Source organism: Triticum aestivum, chromosome 7D, assembly GCF_018294505.1.
Source record: "Triticum aestivum cultivar Chinese Spring chromosome 7D, IWGSC CS RefSeq v2.1, whole genome shotgun sequence".
Classification (NCBI taxonomy): Eukaryota; Viridiplantae; Streptophyta; class Magnoliopsida; order Poales; family Poaceae; genus Triticum; species Triticum aestivum.
Window position 1 is genome coordinate 26,507,871 of NC_057814.1, and position 22,807 is coordinate 26,530,677.

Sequence of the window (22,807 nt, forward strand, 5' to 3'; positions counted from 1 at the left end):
TGCAACTAAGACATGTTTAGTCTCACATTGCTAATTTTCTAGGATTTCCACCGTTTTATAAACATCCTTCTCAACAGGGTATCACCATGTTGATGACTAGTAGAGAGTAACTGTAGCGTAAGAGGTAGAGATCTAGGATATGGTGTGTACGTGGTGTAGGCAGTGACTATGCGGGCCTAAATAATGGCGTTACAGGGGCTATGCCTTGTAGGAATATGGGCCAAATGGAGTTGCAGAGGAGTCATTTTAAAATAATAGTATAAATTCAATTCTAAGTAAGGAAGAAAAGAAACGAAATCGATTAGTTATTTCTTGGCATGCCTTTTATTTTTGAAGTCCTTCAGAGATTGCTACCTAGTCCATCTTAAATCTTTATTGATACCATCTTTGTGAAATAATATTCTTTAGTCCTACTCCGCACTACAATAAATACTAACCAAAGTATAAGAAATTTTGTATAAGTGCAATTTGCCTAAGCTCATGCTCCCTCCCCTAACATGAATTACATTTTTGTTTTCTGCCACTTCACCTTCCCTTAATCTTAATAACAATTGGTGATTCTAAATATAACTATTGGTACCCAATGGTGTGAAATTGACAATCTTATATACATCTTATGTTCTTGCACCTATATGTTCAAAAAGAGAAGTGCAGTGCGGGGCAACACCCTCAACGCCTTGATAACCCATAATGCATGACATTGCTAGGTCTGCATCAAGAACACGAGAGAGAGAGAGAGAGAGAGAGAGAGAGAGAGAGGGGAGGGGAGGGAGAGAGAGAGAGTACGCACTAACAAGAAATAGTAGATCTCACACACCTGATAAGAAAGAGCTCGGATTTATTTAGATTTTCCATTGTGCCTGCCGATGTTGTAGATTTGGTCAGTCGATTAACTTTGCTTCGTAGCTGATTTTTCTTGCCTAATTTAAGTTGCTTTCCTACCTTCCATGATCCACAGTACCACTGAATCTTCCGATTTGGAATGGTTGCAAAGTATGCCATTCAAAACACCTTTGTTATCTCCCTACGCCCTTATATGACCCTACTTTTCTAGTGCACGTACGAAACTTCCATCATTTTCTTTGAAAGTCCAAATCACTTGCATGTCAGTCTCAGCGTTTTTCTCTTGAGCTGAAAAATACTACTATATTCTTGCATTTCATATAGTTGAAGAAATTTCAACTTTAGAGTTGTTACCTACTTCTTATAACTGGGACATGCAATGATATCACTTAAAGAAAACAATGTATATCGACATATCCTCCCATTACTAGTGTTAATTTGAGATTCATCTCTCGCTTTACAAGTTCTAATGCTTTACTAGCATTATGTCATCCCATTGCTCGGTAGTAACGGGGCCCATGGCAGCTGAACATGCACCTAATCTTTGCCCAACAATCCCTCACTAACACCCCGATAAATTAAAACAACAAAAGTGTATGCACCAATTAAGAGTATGTTGTAAAGCAAAATTGTAGTCTGCAGATAAGTAAAGCCGATGACAAGCATTTTATAGCTATTAAAATAAGATGGACATGATTAAAGTCTTATAGCATCCGATGACAAGCAATTTATAGTTATTGATAAAATAAGATGGACATGATGTAAAGTCTTATAGCATACACAACAGCTTTGAAACAGGTTTGTGGCTCGTAGACTAATGATTTGCTTGGACCAATATTTGAAGCTAGCAAAGCTGTTTGCGTAGCCTTTATAACTCTCAAGGCTGGCTATATGGCCCGGGCCCATATCTTAGGAAAAAAATTATTTCATAAAAATATTTTTATTCAGGAAAATACATTTGCACATGTACATGTGGGTACATGAGCTCTCATGTCCATTCAGTGCCAAAATTATTTTGGTAGCTTTTCTCATTTTCTGCATGGACAGAACTTCCGTAAAGTTGAGATGATGTACTCCCATACAGCGAGCAAAGGCCGGGCCGATGGGATTGCAATTAATCGAGGTACAAAGTAATAGTACACGTACTTTTTTTCCTTTGCGATGAAGGAATAGTACACCTGCGCCCTAGCCACTTTGTAGTCTGGAAATAAAAAGAATATCTCCTTCTCACTAGCACGGTAGCACCATAGCAGCAGCCCACCTGCCATCCCCCTCTTTCCCTCACCATCTCTTCTGCAACATGGTCTTCTTCCCCCTCTCTCCCACACATATATGTCAGCCGAATCATCTCGCTGCGGCGGCGGTGGCGCTCGATGGATCTGGAAACCCCCTCCGTTCTGGTGTAGGGTGAACGGAGCTATCGCAAACCAGAATTGCTTTACGGTTGTAACATCCCTGTCGCCCGAAAAAATTGTATCTGACTAGCTTAACAAGTGGAGGCATTTTAAAGTTAAACACGGCGTTCGAGCAACAGAACGGTGTAATACATAGCAGTGACGAGCACGGACTATAAGCATTCTGCGACAAGGGGGTTTGCACTGAGACAGGTTAAAACGTCACATGTATGTATATATCCATAGAGACATGGTATCTCTACCACGATCGAGTTGGCTTACTCACAAGTAAACCTGAGCAAAAGATTTTGCTTATTGATCCAAAACACAGTCCTAGAGGATCTGCGATGGGTCCAAAACACAAAAAGGAGCGTCTGGTTGACACAAAAATTACAGTCCTCAGCCAACAAAAAATTGCACTGCATCTCATCAATACAGTGGACAGCACACAAAACACATCGTGTTATGTTTTACTTAAACTAATCAGAAAATTGCTAATATATCCAACATACCGTCCATCACTCATGTCGAGCCTAGATGTGGCACTGCATCATATTCATGGCTCCTTGGTCGCAGATCGGACCGGAGAGGGAGCCTGCCAACGTCGGTGGAGGCTTAAAACCTCGCCGTCACTCTCGCCATAATAGCCGATGTCCCAAGCAGAGTGACCATTGTTGAGAGGCGCCTGGATGGCATCGGCTTCACTGATTATGTTCTCCTCAACATGCTCTGGCTCCACACTAGCACCAACACCCATAGGAACCTGAATGGCAGCCATGCAACATACAAACTGTATGGATCTTGATGACAGTAGGCAAATGGAATCCAAATGTAAAATTCATTTAAAAATATGTATATTGTGGAAAATGTACATATGTCTGAGAAACAAGGTTTGTCTCATGTTTGCAAAAATATTAATATGTTAAAAAAAAGGTTCATATTTACAAAGACATATTTATGTGTTAGAAAAGTTCTTGTATTTTGAAAAACGTTTATGCACCGGTATATGTACACCTTCATATACTTCCAAACAAATGTTCATGTATTTGCCACTCCTCCCCAATTCACGGAAAAATAAAGTAAGAAAAAACAAAAAATGTAAAACATAAAAAAGAAACGGGTCAAAAAGGAAACGGTGAGAAAAACTACATGAAAAAGAAATAAAGAAATAAAATGGGCCGGCTCATCTAAACGTCTCATGCAGGGACAATAATTTCATTGCAATGAGCGTCAAAGAATCGAAATTAACGCAAATCTATTGCTGATTGTGAGGTACAACAAGCGCTCACGCGAGGAGAGCAACTAATCGAGGAGCGCTCCTTCGGCAGCCTCCCAACGATCATTTGGGGTGGGTTGCGCGCTCTCAGCCGCCGCCATGTATGGCACTCTGTGCGCTCCCTCTAGATTTTTTTTTAATGTTTCCACACGCGTTTTGGCTTTTAAAGGGGTTTTTCCGGGTTTTTCAACTTTTCGGTTTTCCATCGGCCTTTCTTAGCTTTTCGACAAAAAACAATTGAAAAAAACACGTTTTCTTTGTTTTTCTTCCGCGAGAGCCACGGATTTGCTTCCATGAAACGCACGACTGTGTCTCTTGAAAACGGAAAAAAAACACATTTACTTTTTTTTCTTTTCGTGAGAGGCACGGATTTGCTTTCATGAAACGCACGACTGTGTCTCTTGACAAAAAAAAAACGCGGTTACTTTCTTTTTCTTCCGCGAGAGGCACCGCTATGCATGTCGGAAACGGAAAAAAACATGTTTATCTTTTTTTTTCTTCCGCGAGAGGCATGGCCTCTCGGAAATGGAAAGAAAACGTTTTCTCTTCTTTTTTTCCTTTTGTGAGAGGCACGATTTTGCTTTCACGAGAGGCACGATTTTACTTCTGCAAGAGGCATGATTGTGCCTCTCGAAAACCAAAAAAAACGTGTATTCTTTTTTTTTCCTTCCATGAGAGGGCACGGGTTTGCTTCCGCGAGAGGCAAAAAACACATTTTATTTTTTTTCTTCCGCGAGAGGCACAGACTTGCTTTGGGAAAGGAAAAAAACATGCTCCTGGTTCAGTTCTTTCGTTCGGTTTTTTGTGAAAAAAAAGTTCGTCAAAATCTATCAACATGGGATCTACTTTTGAAGATCATGACGCGAGGAATCCAACGGTAAAAACGGTTCAAGATTTGGACACACGGGTTAAGAGATAAAACGTTTTGAATAAAGAGATCTATGAAAAAAGGGAAAACTCTCCGGTTGCAACAAGTGGCGCACGTGCAATGCGCTACGTGTCGCAACCTAGGGAGATGGGAGTGATCTTTGGAAGGAGTACTCTTTAATTACTGATTTCATCGCATGAGACCATAGCTTCTCCCGCTGATGGATTTCTTACCTCCAACAGAAATTGTGCCGGCCCATTTCTTTTTTCTTCGATCGTTAGCATGCGACGCTCGCTCACGAGTGATCAATTCGTTGGTTCGAATCTGTTTCTTCCTCTTCTGGTTTTTTGTTTCTTCTCCATGTTATTTTGTTCTTCTATTATGTTTTCACTTGTTTTCTTTGTTTTATTCATGGTTTTCTTTGGTATTCATTGATTTTTCATTTGTTCTTTCGTTTCTTTCCTTGTTTTCACCGGTTTTTATTTTTATCTGTCTCTTACTCGGTTTTTATTGGTTTTATGGTTTTTTCTTTGGTTTTTCTTAGTTTTCATAGGGTTTCTTTTTTTCATTCTCAGTTTCATTCTCTTGCATTTTTTTCTTCGGTTTATCATTATTTTGTTTTTGTTTTCTTTGTTTTTCTATTTGGTTTTCTTCGCTTTTCTTTGTTATTTGTCGATTTTTATCGGTTTCCTTGCTGTTCAACATGTCGTAGCTTTTTTAGTACACATTCACCATTTTTATTATACATCAGAAAGATTTCTCATATACATGTTTAAAACTTTTTAAACCCATGTCTAACATTTCTTAAAACATACTCCCTCCATTCCAAATTACTCGTCGTGGTTTTAGTTCAAATTTGAACTAAAACCATGAACTAAAACCACGACTAGTAATTTGGAACGGAGGGAGTACCTTTTTGGATGTCTTTTTTTCCTGCACATTGTACATTTTTTATATATATCTAATACACATTTAACATCTTTCAAATACAAGTTTAACATTTTAAATACATGGTAAACATTTCTTCTATACATATTTAATATTTTTCAAATGCCTAATTTACATTTTTCAAATATTATATTGACATTTTTAATACATCTTCAAATTTTTTACTATAAACATTTAATACTTTGCAAATGCTTGATTATTATTTTTTCAAATGCAAGATTAAAATTTTTTTGAATACATGTTCAACATTATTCCTATACACTTTTAGCATTATTAAAATGCTTGATTAAAAAAATTCAAATGCTTGTTTATTATTTTTTTCAAATGCTTGGTTAACATTTTTTAAATACATGATCAACTTTTTCACACACATTCTATATTTTTTCATATATATATTTCTCATATACGCAATAAACTTTTTCTCTCTACACATTCCACCTTTTTCAAACGTTTGGCTAACATTGTTTTCAAATATTTTATGTAAAAACAATTGCATTATATTTTATGTAGAATATTTCGAAGTATAACAAACGTTAAGAAAAGCAAAAATGAAATCAAAAACGAAACAAAAAACGAAAAAAGAGTCTGAGGCGTCCAGCGCTACAGGGCCAGCCCATCTCACGCTGCCCTTCATGCGAGTGTTCCTTACGTCTCCACTGTAGTGAGAAATTGGGCCGTCCGAGCGCTCGACTGTTGTGCCTCCAACATGGGCTGCGGCCCAGTATAAAAGCAGGGCCGTTTTCTTCTCGTCCTTTTCACGTACCGCTGTTTCTCTGGGTTCTCAGATTTGTCATGGTTTTACGGGTCAAGTTATTCTCACATTTGGCCTGGTTTTAGTGTATGTCTTGTGGTTCTCGTCCGGTTTTTAAGTTTTATCTTTGGCGCTTCCTTTATAGATACATGATCAATATTTATAAATACACGATGAACATATTACATTTCGTGTTGAACTTTACACTAAGACGAACATGCTGAACAATGTTTGAATTAATGATAAGATATTTTTTAAATCACAAAGAAAATTTATGACACACCCAGTTGATATTTCTAAATAGACGACGACCAATTTTAAACATGATGGAAACAAATTTAATACCCAATAAACATTTTATTTATATGTACATGCTGAATATTTTAATAAACTAAGAACTTTTTTTCAAAACCCTATAAACATTTTTCACACACGATTAATAATTTTTGAAATACCGGTGAATATGTTTTCTGAGTGATGACCTTTCCAGATATATAAATGACAAATCTTTAGTTACATACAGAAAATTGCCTCCTATTAAAAACAGAATTGAGAATATATATTGAAAATTTAAAAATATGTAATTAAATAAAGAAAAAATGATTTCTAAATAAAAATAAAGAGAAGGGTGAAAGGGCGTATAGGAATAGTTCAGTATATGACAATGCTAAAAGGATCTATAGATACACCAAATTTGGCCCGTCAAATGTCTGTGGATGCGTCCGGGGCGCGTCCGCGAACAGTGACCGGTCACACCTCAAATTTCCTTTTCTACAACCTGATAACTCAATTACAAATTCTCAAATCCATAGAATTACATGCAACATAAAACATATTCTAAATCTACAGAGGCGCCACGGCTGTAACCATGTTTGGCGGCCGGCTGAACCCCTCAGAGTGAAGGTGCGGTCGCCTGCAAGGTAGAGTAGGACATGGTACACGGACCAGCTCTCATTGGACTCGAGGAGCCGTCGTATTCGATGCCCTACTGTTCCTCGTCGGAGCCGGTCGATGTGAGGTCCAGGATAGATCAGTCGTGGTCAGCGCCCGACACGTCTACTGGATCAAGTATGACCGACGTCGGGCAGTCTCCTCGCGGGAGCGGCGGAGCACAATGGAGATGGCCATCTCCGCCTCGGGCCCGCACGGGGAGAGGTACTAATCCACATATTTGCTCCTTTTCCATTTGGATTTTGAAAACATTAACTTACCTCTAGAATTCCACTATATATAACGTTGATGTTCCGCCAAAATGTGCCAGAGCAAGTGAAAGGCAAGCCTACCCACGGTGTTTACTTGCCATCCCCAACATATCTGCTAGCAGCCCATCCGAGTTCTGGAGACCAATGACTCGGATCTGTTGCCTGCCATGCCAGAGAAGGTCGGAGATCGCCGAAAGGGAGCTTGCAGGCAAAGTGGAATTGAGTGGAGTGGAGAAAAGTGATTAGGGTTTGATCGAGGGAGCGGATAGGAAAAAATATATAAGGAGTCCTGCTGGGCCAGCGTCAGCTGGGTGAGACGTGGCGGGCCCACCCAGGAGCATCCGGGCCTCCCCATAGATATGAGCGGTGCTGATCAGTCTGGGCATATGGGGCCAGTATGAGTAGCTCGTCTGGACCGGCTTTTTTTGATCGGTCGGTGACCAAGCCGTACGCCCAAAGCATATAGGGGAGCCCGTCTGTAAATGCTCTAAGATTTCAAAGAAGAAACGTTCTAGCCAAATCAGAGTCAGGGTGGATCCACACACTATGGCTATGCCTTCTTACTGCAAGACGTACCCTCATCTCATATCCGGTGCTCTGTTAAAGGGCCGGTCCAATATTGGTGCTTCCTCGGAACGGTTTTGGGAGTCTTTTTGGATTGGTTCAAACCGGTTTTCGGTGCATTTTTCCATTGTTTCCATGTGTTTTTGGTATCAGGTTTTATAGGGGTTTTTCACTTATTTTATATCAGTCATTTCCTATTTATATTTTATTTTCCCTTTTTTCTTCATTTTTTAAAAACACATAGACTTTTTTTCAATACATGTTGAACATTTCTGGTATAGAGGTTGACTATTTTTCAGAAACCCGTTGAATATATTCGCATACATGATGAACATTATCTTTTAAAATACAAATTGAACATTTGTCTAATGCACATTGAATATTTTTTTACTGCAGGGTGAACATTTTTTACCGCACATTGAATATATTTCCTAAATGTCAAAACCACATATTCTTTTAAACATGGGAGACATTTGTTAGGTGTTATAACATTATTTTAAATGCCACTTATATTTTTTATAAAGGGACGAATCAATTTCTAAAATTATGCGAACATTTTTTCTTAGATTATGAAAACTGGGCAAGCCCATACCAGGAAAATAACGACGATATGGCCGTATGAGGGAATGTATCTGATGCGCCGGACACAGTAGCACATTTTAATATGTTTCAAAAAAATCTTAAAAAATATAGCACATTGACACAATGTCAATATATGTTGTCACAAAATTTCATGTCAAAATTTGAAAACATTGCACGAGATATAAAATGAAAATTTTGACATAAATGATATAATGGGCCAAATCTAAAGCCCAACCTGTGTTATGTAGTATTCAGTGTCAGATTGCTTATTTTTGTGCCTGGAGCGTCTTTAATTTTGATTTGAAATTTTTCCACAATATACACAGATATTGTGAGAATGTATTGGTTTTTCCAAAAAAAAAGTCCAACATTTTAAAATGCGCTACGAGCATCCGTTGCATCGGTAGCACCAGATACAGCCCCGGCCGTATGATTCCATGAGAACAATATCCCACTTATGGCAAGATGGAAGCACCTCTCGCGCAAATAAATACCCTCTCTCGTCATTTCTACGCCGGCCTGTTTTCTGTTTTCTTTTTGGTCGCTGATTTTCTCATCATTCGATACAGTTGTTCGTTGATTTTCTTCGTTTTTCTTCTTCTATTTTTTCTTTTGTCATGGTTTTCTTAGGACTTTCTATTTTCTGTGTTTTCTCAACAGTTTCCTTCGCTCTTTTCTCGGTTTTCACTGTGTATTTCATTTATTTGCTTTTTCTTCATTTTCGGTGGTTTTCTTTGTTTCGTTCTCCGTTCTGAATGGTTTCTTCTTTTGTTTCCTTTTTTCTTTTTTTTCTTACATCTTCTTTGTTTCTTTCTCGGATTTCATTCTTTTGTGCTGCTTTTCATTATTATTTTTGTTTCTTTTGTCGGTTTTCATAGGTTTTTAAATTACATGTTTAACATTGTCCAAATACATGATCAACATTTTTTTTTAATTATAATTTTTTTGTCTAACTTTTCCATCAACATTTATGTTTCTTGCTTAGTCCCTCACCTGGGTTGTACGCACACGAAACGAGTTCGCTGCCACACACTTTAAATAAACAGGGCAGCCTGTGGAGCTCCGCTGAGCCATCAGGAATGAGTGGGTCCACTAAAAAACAGCAATCTGGCTAGTAAACAACTACAGTCATCCAAAAAAAAGGTAAACCACAACACTAGGCAATAAAACTGTAGTTAAAATTTTCTATATTGTATAAAATACTAATGTAATTTAAAAAATCAAGTCAAAATTGCAATAACTTAAAAATGTTTACCAAACTTGAAAATTTTCATTAATTTTAAAAAGTCTTCACCTATTTAAGAAAAAGATTCACACAATACATTGATTTAAGAACTGTTTCTGTAATATGTAAAAGTGTTTCTTATTTTTATAAATATATTAATTTAAGTTTATACAGTGTTTGTATATTTTGAAAACATCCTGTAATATAAAAATTAGTTTGGTACTTGTAGAAAAAAATTATCTAATTTTTAAAAGGTGTTCAGGCATTTATAAAGTGTATTTTGCAAAAAATGTGATAATACTTGGCGCACATTGGAGATATCATGATATTACCTGCAATTAGAGGAATCTCCTGCTTGCCCGTGAAATATTATGAAATATTTTTAACGAGGTTTGTACAAAAACGACCTTGCCTCCTACTTTAAACTCTATTTTTTGTATTCTTCTACCATGCAATGTTTTAGATTTTTCTTTAAATAGTTTTGCATTTTCACAAGCCTCATTCGTCCATTCATCAAAAGAACTTATATCAAGCAACCTTTTCTCGACATCTTGTTTCAAGTCAAAATTTAATTGCTTGATCGCCCAAATAAGCCTTTTTCCGAGGTGCCCAATAAGCCTTTTAAAGGAAGGTGGCAGGTTTTTCATAAATATTTTATAAAAATACATGCCCATGGGGTTTTTTGTAAGTAGTCCTATGGGCCCAAAGTGCGCACATCAATAATTTTGTTAGCTCAATCTTTTCTCGATCTACTACCTGTATTTTGTAAGTCCAAATTTTATACCATGGTTTGTGAACTCCACCGGATCACTAGATTGAGGAGGATAAGGGAAGCTATGGTGTGATCAACATCATATTTAATTAAAAGCATCTTGAATGCACTATGAATCAAAGGTGAAACAACATCCATCATAAGATATTTAGGGACACTAAACTTGGAAAGATGATCTCTTTAAGCATTTTAATACAAGTATGATGATCATCACTTTTAGTTAAAGTAGGTATTACCCACTTAGTGATATAATCGACAACAACTAGAATATGTGCGTTATCATAGGAAGATAGAAAAGGTTCAACATAATCAAAACCACATTGATCAAATGGTTATAGCTATAGAATAGTTCACATGCCTTTCTTGGTGTCCACAATATTACCTACTCTTTGACATTCATCATATGATAAGATGAACTTTCGAGCATCTTTGAAGAAAGAAGGCCAGTAAAATCACTGTAGTACATTTTATGGTGGTTTAGTCCATAACATGGTGTCCTCCATAAAGATTGGAGTGACACTTATTTAAAATTTCTTGCGCCATAAATATTTGCTGGTATTTTTGTTCTTAGATAAGTAGCAAGGATAGTATTATTTTTGTTTGATTGTAAATAATCAAAAGCATAATGCAAACATGACAACATACCTCTCAACACAATCAAACATAATAAATTCCTTGTGTATATATCAAATGACAATAAATCTAGCTACCTCACCCCTAAATTAGATCCATCACCAACACATAGGAACGACCTAACCTTATTCATGCCATGTTGCTCCCCATACCACCGGTGCTCACCATGCTGACACATGCTTGATTTCAGCAGCCTTTGGAGCACACTGTCAGGGTTTGTTCGTCGCACGCTGGGTTTTGTAGGGTCATGTGGGAATTGTAGTTCGTGTTGTGAAGTTGCTACGAAATACTGAAATTCCCATGAAATCCATGTGTTCCAAGCCAATCAAGAATCTGTTGGTGAGAAGTCGGAAACTTGCTATGATCCATCTACTGACCGGGTCGAAACGTTTGGCTAACATTGTTTTCAAATATTTTATGTAAAACCAATTGCATTATATTTTATTTAGAATATTTCGAAGTAGAACAAACGTTAAGAAAAGCAAAAATGAAATAAAAAACGAAACAAAAAAAAGAGTCTGAGGCCTCCAGCGCTACTGGGCCAGCCCATCTCACGCTGAACTTCATGCGAGTGTTCCGGGAGCTTAATCGGGAGAGCAACTAGTTAACGAGCGCTCCTTCGGGAGCCTCGCAATGATCAGCGCCACTTGGCGCGCTCTCAGCCATTCGCCACGTGTCGCGCTCTGGGCGCTCCCTCCGGATTTATTTTTTTTCGCACGCGTTTTCGGCTTTTTAAACAGTTTTTTCCGGGTTTTTTCGACGTTTTGGTTTTCCACCGGTCTTCCCTAGCTTTTCAATCAAAAAAAATTGAAAATTGTTTTTGCGCGAAAAAACGCGTTTTCTTTTTCTTTTCCTTTCGCGAGAGTCACAGCCGTACCTCTCGAAGACGGAAAAAACGCGTTTTCTGTTTTTTTTTCGCGAGAGTCACGGTTTTACTTCCGCGAGAGGCACGGGTGTGCTTTTGCGAGAGTCACGGCCGTGCCTCTCGGAAATGAAAAAAACGCATTTTCTGTTTTTTCTTTCGCGAGAGTCACGGTTTTGCTTCCGCGAGAGGCACGGTTGTGCTTTCGCGAGAGTCACGGCCGTGCCTCTCGGAAAGGGAAAAAAACGTGTATTTTGTTTTTTTTCTTTCACGAGAGTCACAGTTTTGCTTCCGCAAGACGCACGGTTGTGCTTTCACGAGAGTCACGACCGTGCCTCCATGGAAACGGAAAAAACGCCTTTTCTCTTTTTTTTCCCTTCCGCGAGAGTCACGGTTTTGCTTCCACGAGAGGCACGGTTGTGATTTCGTGAGAGGCACGGGCGTGCCTCTTTCGGAAAGGGAAAAAACCCGTGCTCCCGGTTCGGTTTTTTCGTCCGTTTTTTTTCGTGAAAAAAGTTCGTCAAAACCTAACAACATTGGATCTAGTTTTGAAGATCTCGACGCGAGGAATCCAACGATGAAAGCGGTTCGAGATTTGGATGCACGATTTGAGAGATAAAACGTTTTGAATAAAGGGATCTACGAAAAGAGGGAAAACTCCCAGGTTGCGACAAGTGACGCGCTGCATGTGCGCCACTTGTCGCAACCAGGGGAATTGGAGTGTTCTTTGCAACGAGTACTAGGATTCGAACTAAGCACCCCACGACTGCAGACCAAACGCACTAACCACTGGACCACTGTCCCTTATTGTGCCCTGATAGGAAACAACGCCTTAACGTTTCTTTCCATAGGACGTTAACTTAAATTTGAAATTACATGAAAAGTTCATCGATATTGAAACAATTTCATCACGATTTTTGAAAAAAGTTCATCAATTTTAAAGAAATGTTCACAAAAAATGAAAAACATAATTACATGCAACATTATGACTCTCCGCGGACAGTGACCGGTCACACCTCAAATTTCCTTTTCTACAACCTGATAACTCAATTACGAATTCTCAAATCCATAGAATTACATGCAACGTAAAACATAATCTAAGTCTATAAAGGCGCCACGGCTGTACCCATGTTCGGCGCCCGGCTGAACCCCTCAGAGTGAAGGTGCGGTCGCCTGCAAGGTAGAGTAGGACATGGGACACGGACCAACTCATTGGACTCGAGGAGCCATCGTATTTGATGCCCTACTGTTCCTTGTTGGAGCCGGTCGAAGTGAGGTCCAGGATAGATCCGTCGTGGTCAGCGCCCGACACGTCTGCCGGATCAAGTATGACCGACGTCGGGCAGTCTCCTCGCGGGAGCGGCGGAGCACAATGCAGATGGCCATCTCCTCCTCGGGCTCGCATGGGGAGAGGTACCAATCCACATATTTTCTCCTTTTCCATTTGGATTTTTGAAAACATTAACTTACCTCTAGAATTCCACTATATATAACGTTGATGTTCTGCCAAAATGTGCCAGAGCGAGTGAAAGGCAAGACTACCCACGGTGTTAACTCGCCATCCCCAACATATCTGCTAGCAGCCTATTTGAGTTCCGGTGACCAATGACTCGGATCTGTTGCCTGCCATGCCAGAGAAGGCCGGAGATCGCCGAATGGGAGCTTGCGGGCAGAGTGGAATTGAGTGGAGTGGAGAAAAGTGATTAGGGTTTGATCCAGGGAGCAGATAGGGAAAAATATATAAGGAGTCGTGCTGGGCCAGCGTCGGCTGGGTGAGACGTGGCGACCCACCCAGGAGCGTCCGGGCCTCCCCATAGATATGAGCGGTGCTGATCAGTCTGGGCATATGGGGCCGGTATGAGTAGCTCGTCTGGACCGGCTTTTTTTGATCGGTCGGTGACCAAGCCGTACGCCCAAAGCATATAGGGGAGCCCGTCTATAGATGCTCTAAGATTTCAAAGAAGAAACTTTCTAGCCAAATCAGAGTCAGGGTGGATTCACATGCTATGGCTATGTCTTCTTACTGCAAGACGTACCCTCATCTCATATCTGGTGCTCTGTTAAAGGGCCGGTCCAATATTGGTGCTTCCTCGAACGGTTTTGGGAGTCTTTTTGGATTGGTTCAAACCAGTTTTCGGTGCATTTTTTCATTGTTTCCATGTGTTCTTGGTACCAGGTTTTATAGGGTTTTTTCACTTATTTTATATCGGTCGTTTCCTATTTATTTTTTATTTTCCTTTTTTTCTTCATTTTTTTAAAAACACGTAGACTTTTTTTAAATACATGTTGAATATTTCAGGTATAGAGGTTGACTATTTTTCAGAAACACGTTGAATATATTCACATACATGATAAACATTATCTTTTAAAATACACATTGAACATTTTTCTAATGCACATTGAATATTTTTTTACTGCAGGGTGAACATTTTTTACCGCACATTGAATATATTTCATAAATGTCAATACCATATATTCTTTTAAACATGGGAAACATTTGTTAGGTGTTATAACATTATTTTAAATGCCACGTATATTTTTTATAAAGGGACGAAACAATTTCTAAAATCATGTGAACATTTTTTCTTAGATTATGAAAACTGGGCTAGCCCATATCAGGAAAATAACGACGATATGGCCGTATGAGGGAATGTATCTGATGCGCCGGAGGCAGTAGCACATTTTAATATGTTTCAAAAAATCTGAAAATATATAGCACATTGACACAATGTCAATATATGTTGTCACAAAATTTCATGTCAAAATTTGAAAACATTGCACGAGATATAAAATGAAAATTTTGACATAAATGATATAATGGGGCAAATCTAAAGCCCAACTAGTGTTATGTACTATTCAGTGTCAAATTGCTTATTTTTGTGCCTGGAGCAACGTTTTTAATTTTGATTTGAAATTTTGCCACAATATACACAGATATTGTGTGAATGCATTAGTTTTTCCAAAAAAAATCCAACATTTTTAAATGTGCTACGAGCATCCGTTGCATCGGTAGCACCAGATACAGCCCCGGCCGTATGATTCCATGAGAACAATATCCCACTTATGGCAAGATGGAAGCACCTCTCGCGCAAATAAATACCCTCTCTCGTCATTTCTACGCCGGCCTGTTTTCTGTTTTCTTTTTGGTCGCTGATTTTCTCATCATTCGATACAGTTTTTTTTGATTTTCGTCAGATTTTCTTCGTTTTTCTTCTTCTATTTTTTCTTTCGTCATGGTTTTCTTAGGACTTTCTATTTTCTGTGTTTTCTCAACAGTTTCCTTCGCTCTTTTCTCGGTTTTCACTGTGTATTTCATTTATTTGCTTTTTCTTCATTTTCGGTGGTTTTCTTTGTTTCGTTCTCCGTTCTGAATGGTTTCTTCTTTTGTTTCCTTTTTTCTTTTTTTTCTTACATCTTCTTTGTTTCTTTCTCGGTTTTCATTCTTTTGTGCTGCTTTTCATTATTATTTTTGTTTCTTTTGTCGGTTTTCATAGGTTTTTTAAATTACATGTTTAACATTGTCCAAATACATGATCAACATTTTTTTAAAATTATAATTTTTTTGTCTAACTTTTCCATCAACATTTATGTTTCTTGCTTAGTCCCTCACCTGGGTTGTACGCACACGAAACGAGTTCGCTGCCACACACTTTAAATAAACAGGGCAGCCTGCGGAGCTCCGCTGAGCCATCAGGAATGAGTGGGTCCACTAAAAAACAGCAATCTGGCTAGTAAACAACTACAGTCATAAAAAAAAAGGTAAACCACAACAGTAGGCAGTAAAACTGTAGTTAAAATTTTCTATATTGTATAAAATACTAATGTAATTTAAAAAATCAAGTCAAAATTGCAATAACTTAAAAATGTTTACCAAACTTGAAAATGTTCATTAATTTTAAAAAGTCTTCACCTATTTAAGAAAAAGATTCACACAATACATTGATTTAAGAACTGTTTCTGTAATATTTAAAAGTGTTTGTTATTTTTATAAATATATTAATTTAAGTTTATACAGTGTTTGTATATTTTGAAAACATCCTGTAATATAAAAATTAGTTTGGTACTTGTTGAAAAAAATTTATCTAATTTTTAAAAGGTGTTCAGGCATTTATAAAGTGTATTTTGCAAAAAAAATGTGATAATACTTGGCGCACATTGGAGATATCATGATATTACCTGCAATTAGAGGAATCTCCTGCTTGCCCATGAAATATTATGAAATATTTTTAACGAGGTTTGTACAAAAACGACCTTGCCTCCTACTTTAAACTCTATTTTTTGTATTCTTCTACCATGCAATGTTTCAGATTTTTCTTTAAATAGTTTTGCATTTTCACAAGCCTCATTCGTCCATTCATCAAAAGAACTTATGTCAAGCAACCTTTTCTCGACATCTTGTTTCAAGTCAAAATTTAATTGCTTGATCGCCCAAATAAGCCTTTTTCCGAGGTGCCCAATAAGCCTTTTAAAGGAAGGTGGCAGGTTTTTCATAAATATTTTATAAAAATACATGCCCATGGGGTTTTTTGTAAGTAGTCCTATGGGCCCAAAGTGCATCAATAATTTTGTTAGCTCAATCTTTTCTTGATCTACTAACTGTATTTTGTAAGTCCAAATTTTATACCATGGTTTGTGAACTCCACCGGATCACTAGATTGAGGAGGATAAGGGAAGCTATGGTGTGATCAACATCATATTTAATTAAAAGCATCTTGAATGCACTATGAATCAAAGGTGAAACAACATCCATCATAAGATATTTAGGGACACTAAACTTGGAAAGATGATCTCTTTAAGCATTTTAATACAAGTATGATGATCATCACTTTTAGTTGAAGTAGGTATTACCCACTTAGTGATATAATCGACAACAACTAGAATTTGTGCGTTATCATAGGAAGATGGAAAAGGTCCAATATAATCAAAACCACATTGATCAAATGGTTATAGCTATAGAATAGTTCACATGCCTTTCTTGGTGTCCACAATATTACCTACTCTTTGACATTCATCATATGATAAGATGAACTTTCGAGCATCTTCGAAGAAAGAAGGCGAGTAAAATCACTGTAGTACATTTTATGGTGGTTTAGTCCATAACATGGTGTCCTCCATAAAGATTGGAGTGATACTTATTTAAAATTTCTTGCGCCATAAATATTTGCTGGTATTTTTGTTCTTAGATAAGTAGCAAGGATAGTATTATTTTTGTTTGATTGTAAATAATCAAAAGCATAATGCAAACATGACAACATACCTCTCAACACAATCAAACATAATAAATTCCTTGTGTATATATCTAATGACAATAAATCTAGCTACCTCATCCCTAAATTAGATCCATCACCAACACATAGGAACGACCTAACCTTATTCATGCCATGTTGCTCCCCATACCACCGGTGCTCACCATGCTGACACATGCTTGATTTCAGCAGCCTTTGGAGCACACTGTCAGGGTTTGTTCGTTGCATGCTGGGTTTTGTAGGGTCATGTGGGAATTGTAGTTCGTGTTGTGAAGTTGCTACGAAATACTGAAATTCCCATGAAATCCATGTGTTCCAAGCCAATCAAGAATCTGTTGGTGAGAAGTCTGAAACTTGCTATGATCCATCTACTGACCGGTGGGAGGAACTGGTCTATGTACCACGACTGACTTTGCCCCCCTGGCACCATCGAAACGTTGGTTCTTATGGGCGGAGTTGAACCATGGTGTCGATGTGTCCCAACATGTACTGTGCACATGTAACGTCCAAATGGTTTTCAACGGCATTCAAATCCAGGCTCGTCCCCTCAAATTCCAGATTGTGTTGTTGTGCTTCCAACTTAAACAACTTTTTTTTGTAGAGTTGGTCAACTTAAACGAGTTTTGTTCGAACAAACCAAGAACTTCAATCAATTTGGAATGAAGGGAGTAATATATAGCTATAAGTTTGTTGGTTCTTGGTAGATGAATTATGTTGTAAGTTATTTTTCATGACACTAAATGTTCATTTGTACTGCCCAAGTTCCTAAATTTGTAAGGTGTATTTTGTTTCGTTCAGGCAGGCCTATGATTAACAAGTGCTTCATTGATAGTTCGGTTAATGCATGATAACTATCTTAAGTATTTATCTACATGAACTCAATGAAACAAATTTCATGTCCTCACATAACTTTGTATTCATAAAGAAATTGCTGCTCAAAGATTAGTCTTAAAAAAACAAAATACACCTTGTATTTTAAAAATGGAGGCAGTACATTATCATTTTGCTTCCTTGCTATACTCAATACACCCATTTTGTACTGTATAAATGAGAAGTGAAACTGAGAATTTTGGTAACTTATATTGCTATTATTCATGGAGAAACCACACATAATATTCTTGTCTACATTGCCACCCTCGTTCCTCGGATATGATACTTGTATCGCCAGACGCAGACGAGGAAGTAGCCAAAATTGAGTGTCGCTGCCACCGCCAGTGTCCAATACACGTTGTCTAGTCTCCCTTGGTCTATGTTCCCCGGCAGCCACGCCGTGACCCGCCTCACGATATCTACAAACACCGTGCTTATGTAGAACCCCATCGCGATGAGCAGCGGCGCCATGGCCGTAGCCAGGCTCCGTAGCGTCTTGGGGAACTCCATGTAGTAGAAGGCCATGTTCCCCGGGAAGTGGAGGGCCTCTCCAGCCCCGACGACGCCCAGTGGGAGCAGGAGCCACAACACGGACATGGGCGTGCCGCCGGGGTGCGCGCGCATGCCGCTAAGCCTCCGGCGCTCCACCAGCGCAGCGGCGACCATGCCTGCAATGTTCACCACATGGCCGAGGCCCACGCGCTGTAGCGGGGACGCAGGGGTGTCTGTGATCTTGTGCCAGAGAGGGAAGACTGCGCGGTCCAGGACCGGGGTTGCCACGATGAATGCGACGAGGGAGCAGACAGAGATAGCCCCGGCCGGGATGTTGAAGTGTGGTCCGAGCGAGCGGTCCATGGCGAGAGCCTGCAGGATGATCATGCCAAGCATCACGCCGATCGACACACTCACCATTATGCCAGACGACCACAGCGGGAAGACACCGAGGAGGGACTTGAGGTCCTCGACCTGCTGCACCGTGCACAACCGCCAGACGCTAGGACCTGATGCACCCCCGGAATTGTCGCTTGCACTTGTGATCATGGCGGCTCGATTTAGAAATCTGCAGGAACATGATACAATGAATATATGAATCACAAATCCAGAGGTTCAGCAAACAACAGTGACATGGTTGCAAAAGAGTCCTGCTGCATTGTCACCTATACGTACCTTAAGTTTTTACTTGGTGCCCCATCGCTGCCCGACTCCACGACGGCGCGGTCTCCTACGTTGTACTGCACATCACCATGAGTGCCGACTTGGATGCTAGCCTTGCGCACGGCGGCCACAACGACGCGAGCCAGGTCTGTGTAGGGGCTGCCCTTTGTCGTGGGCATCCGGTAGTACCGTGCGCCCATAAGAAGCATCGCCAAGCTAAATGTCGATGCGCCGAGACAGACACCAAACCCCATGGCCCATGACACGTCGTCCTGGATGTAGACAATGGCCGTCTCGCCAACAATGAAGGAGCCGTAGAGGAAGACAAAGTACCAGTTGAAGAAGGTGTCCTGCTCGCCCGTGCTGCCGAACTGGTCCGCGCCCATTGTTGCGATGTTGAAACGTGTGCCGCCGGTGCCAATGGCGAGAAGGAAGATGGCGGCATACAGGACGGCAAGCTGCCCTGGGGATCCGTGCTGGCACCCAACGGTAGATGACGACGTGCAGTGTGGTGGCCGCAGGGACGGCAACGCCGCGGTGAGCGTGAACAACACGAAAGCCTGGATAATGACATAGTTAATAATGATCTTTATAGTTGTATTGCAAATGGTTTGTTTTCTATTACGTAAAAAGGTAAAGAATGCTGCAAACAACTAAGTGACTATGGATTAATTATCGCGTTCATTTTGTTGTAATAAGACAGTGCTGGTATTGCAAAAATATAAAGGTTGTGTTGCAATCATGTTTCCTTTTTGTTATGGTCAGATGTTATAGTTAAATGATGATTTATTGCCATGCTGCAAAAGTGGAACAAAATATTGGCACCATGAAAAATAATTGTCACAAAGAGTGAGTTATTTCTCCAGCAGCTAACAATTTGCAAATCTGTTGTTGCACTGTACAAAAATTTATATAATAATCACTATAAAGTTTCATGTAAACTGGGGGTTTCTCTTTCAAATCTCTATTATCTACAGAAATATTCGTGTGTAAAGTTCTATTAACAATTCATTCGTGTTTTTTCAGGCTGCATAATTTTTTCACATTGGAGTTTGATATGAAAGGGATCAGCGAATGCATCCAGCTAGTTGCATGAAACAGAGTTTTCTTTTTCTTTTATTTGAGAGCATGAGCCAGAGGTCGTATTTGTCATTATCGCCGCACAAATGCGTCGTTGTCATGCATGCATAATTCTTATGGTTATTTTGATAAACAGATAGTGACATGATATAGCTATATGTTTTTCTCTTCATCTACATGAATAATTGTGTTACACATCGCACAATGAGTTTCTTTAATTGACCGAAAAATGGGAGGAGACTCCTACAACGGATTACATAAACCAAATAACAGTTAAGACGGTTTAAAAAAGAAGAAAAGACAAGAAAAAAAATTCAAATTATAAGATGTGGTTCTGACCATTAATTCTTTGAACAGCTACTACTTATATTTCGGTTTCGCTTTGTGAAGGACCACTGTGTCTTGACATTTGAAAAGTTGTTATCATCTCTCACTCAAAGGAAGGCTGAATAATAACTTCAAAAATAAAGCGACAACTTCTGAGGATGTAGTTTGGTGTTGTGTTTCTTTCAGGAGGTGGTTGATATATAATCTTAAGAGGCATATTGATTTGAACGTGCCTACAATTTTCTTTTTAAGAAATCATCAACCTTTACCTATATATTATCCCTTGAGAAAACCCATTTTATCTCCACCCTAAAAAGAAGAAGAAGAAGAAGAAGAAGAAACTCATTTTACCTACTCCACCCGATCCATATTAATCGTTGGGTCGGAGGGAGTAATTAACTTTTTTTTCTTGCTAAAAGGGAGTAATAAATTTGGTAGTTAGCGTCACACGTACTGTGTTGCCCCACTTCTATAGCTTCCATGGAACTCGGAAACGCAACCTCGATCAGGAAAAAGACAACGCAAAGCAAGGCAGATCGAAGACGGGTCGTTTGGAGGGTGCAGCAAATTAAATTGGTAGGGGTCGGACCAGGAGGTTGATGGCAGCGCCGGCGAGGATGACCGGGAAGGAGCCCAGGTAGGAGTCGGCGAGGACGGCGCCGGCGACGGGCACGAGGTTGAGGGAGCCGCGGACGATGTTGGTGATCTGCGCGGCGTCGATGCTCTCCACGTTGTACTCCTTGAGCAGGTACACCAGCAGGTTGCTGGTCGTCCCGTTGACGGCCAGCCCCAGCCCCAACATGCTCCCTGCTCACACACACATATCATACATATACGTCTAGAAAGATGTGTGTGCATGTGAGAGAGAGGTCTCCACATATGTACCAGCTATGAAGGGGAGAGTGATCCATCCTCCTCGCTCTCTGCCTGGTTTCTCTTGGGCTTCTTCTTGGCCGACGACAGGCTTGAGTTTAGAGTTAGTGGAGCTATCCATCTCCAGCTGCTCTTGACCCTAGCTACTTAATTAGTTTGGATCTTGGAGTCTAAAATGGGGCTCGAGATACACCACACGGACCTCCCATGGAGCTACTGGTATATATATACTTGGAGTTGGTGATTAGTATTAGTTTTGGGGGCAAAAAAAAGTAACAAAAAAGAATACGACGCCTGAGAGATTCGAACTCTCGCGGGGAAACCCCATGTACTTAGCAGGCACACGCCTTAACCACTCGGCCAAAGCGTCAGATGTAACAGTTAAATTTCTCATTCTATATATATTTATATCCTTTCGGAAAACAAAAATATGCAGTGAATAAGTGACGCAGGCTCCTTTTGACACATTATATGACTGCTACTGTGGAACTTTAGGAATGATTGCGATGAAGTGCGATGTTCTGTTCCGCACGATGGATGGCAGAGGGCGGCGCTCCATCTCACGCCGATCAATGGATGGAAATGGCATGCACGAATATATGCTAGCTAGCTGCACGTACAAAGGGGCGCACCCTTAGCTCTCTATGCAGTAGCAAAAGCCAAAGCCAAAAGGGTGGTCGTTACTATACTTAGTAGTCGAATATTCGCATCTTGCTGATATAACAACTGGATTTGTATTCGCCGCTTGGATGCATGCGTGCAACTAAAAATATATCGAAAAAGAAATAATATAATTGATGAGGTTGCTCTGTGGTGAGATGGAATGTGTGCATGTTAAGATAAACAAAAATAGAAAGGATCAAGTATTTATGTGTAATAAATTCTAAATATTTGTATATGTGAAAAAACAATTCCGCATTTGCAGGAGCAAGTATACACCAGGATCAATATATGCACTACAAGGTAAGAACAAATCAGGTAGGCGAAAATGAGCTTAGTTGACCTGCTAGTTTCTCTCCAATATACGTTCTGCAAGTTGTATTGAAAAATATGGTAAATAGATTTTTACATTTAATTCTGTGCAGAACCTTTTGTATCAGGAAAAGAAGATCATGTTTACACCAGATGAAACCAAGTGATCAGATGAGCTTATCAAATAAACAAAACCAATGATGCCAAACTATATTTGCCACATTTCTATGTTCATCGGTAATCAATGCTATTTTAATGCCATGCACATGTTGTCAACTTATTAGTGAACCTAAATTGCATTGCATTTGCAAATTGTACGATTTATACTCCGCAACATTCTATAAATATGCTTACATAATAATAT

At 39.5% G+C, this 22,807-nt stretch overlaps 1 protein-coding gene and 1 non-coding gene across 2 annotated transcripts; both read right to left on the reverse strand.

The window, feature by feature from the left end:
• Positions 1 to 18,114: 18,114 nt before the first annotated feature.
• On the reverse strand, positions 18,115 to 21,678 carry LOC123170147 (protein NRT1/ PTR FAMILY 2.3). Its single transcript, XM_044587984.1, has 4 exons — positions 21,484 to 21,678; positions 21,188 to 21,405; positions 19,204 to 19,751; positions 18,115 to 19,096 (listed from the first exon to the last, which is right to left on the reverse strand). The coding sequence occupies exons 1-4, from the start codon at positions 21,590 to 21,592 to the stop codon at positions 18,289 to 18,291; spliced, it is 1,683 nt and encodes a 560-aa protein (XP_044443919.1). The 5' UTR covers positions 21,593 to 21,678; the 3' UTR covers positions 18,115 to 18,288.
• An 81-nt stretch (positions 21,679 to 21,759) lies between these two features.
• TRNAS-GCU (transfer RNA serine (anticodon GCU)) lies at positions 21,760 to 21,841 on the reverse strand. Its single transcript has one exon. It is a non-coding gene; the product is annotated as a tRNA-Ser (tRNA).
• Between the last annotated feature and the right edge of the window lie 966 nt (positions 21,842 to 22,807).

Excerpts from the sequence above, each read along its gene's own strand:
- LOC123170147 (XM_044587984.1), bottom strand. The coding sequence starts at position 21,592 with ATGGATAGCTCCACTAACTCTAAACTCAAGCCTGTCGTCGGCCAAGAA. Across the intron at positions 21,406-21,483 it reads CACTCTCCCCTTCATAGCTG|GGAGCATGTTGGGGCTGGGG; the intron begins GTACATATGTGG and ends GTGTGTGAGCAG. Across the intron at positions 19,097-19,203 it reads GCACCAAGTAAAAACTTAAG|ATTTCTAAATCGAGCCGCCA; the intron begins GTACGTATAGGT and ends ATGTTCCTGCAG.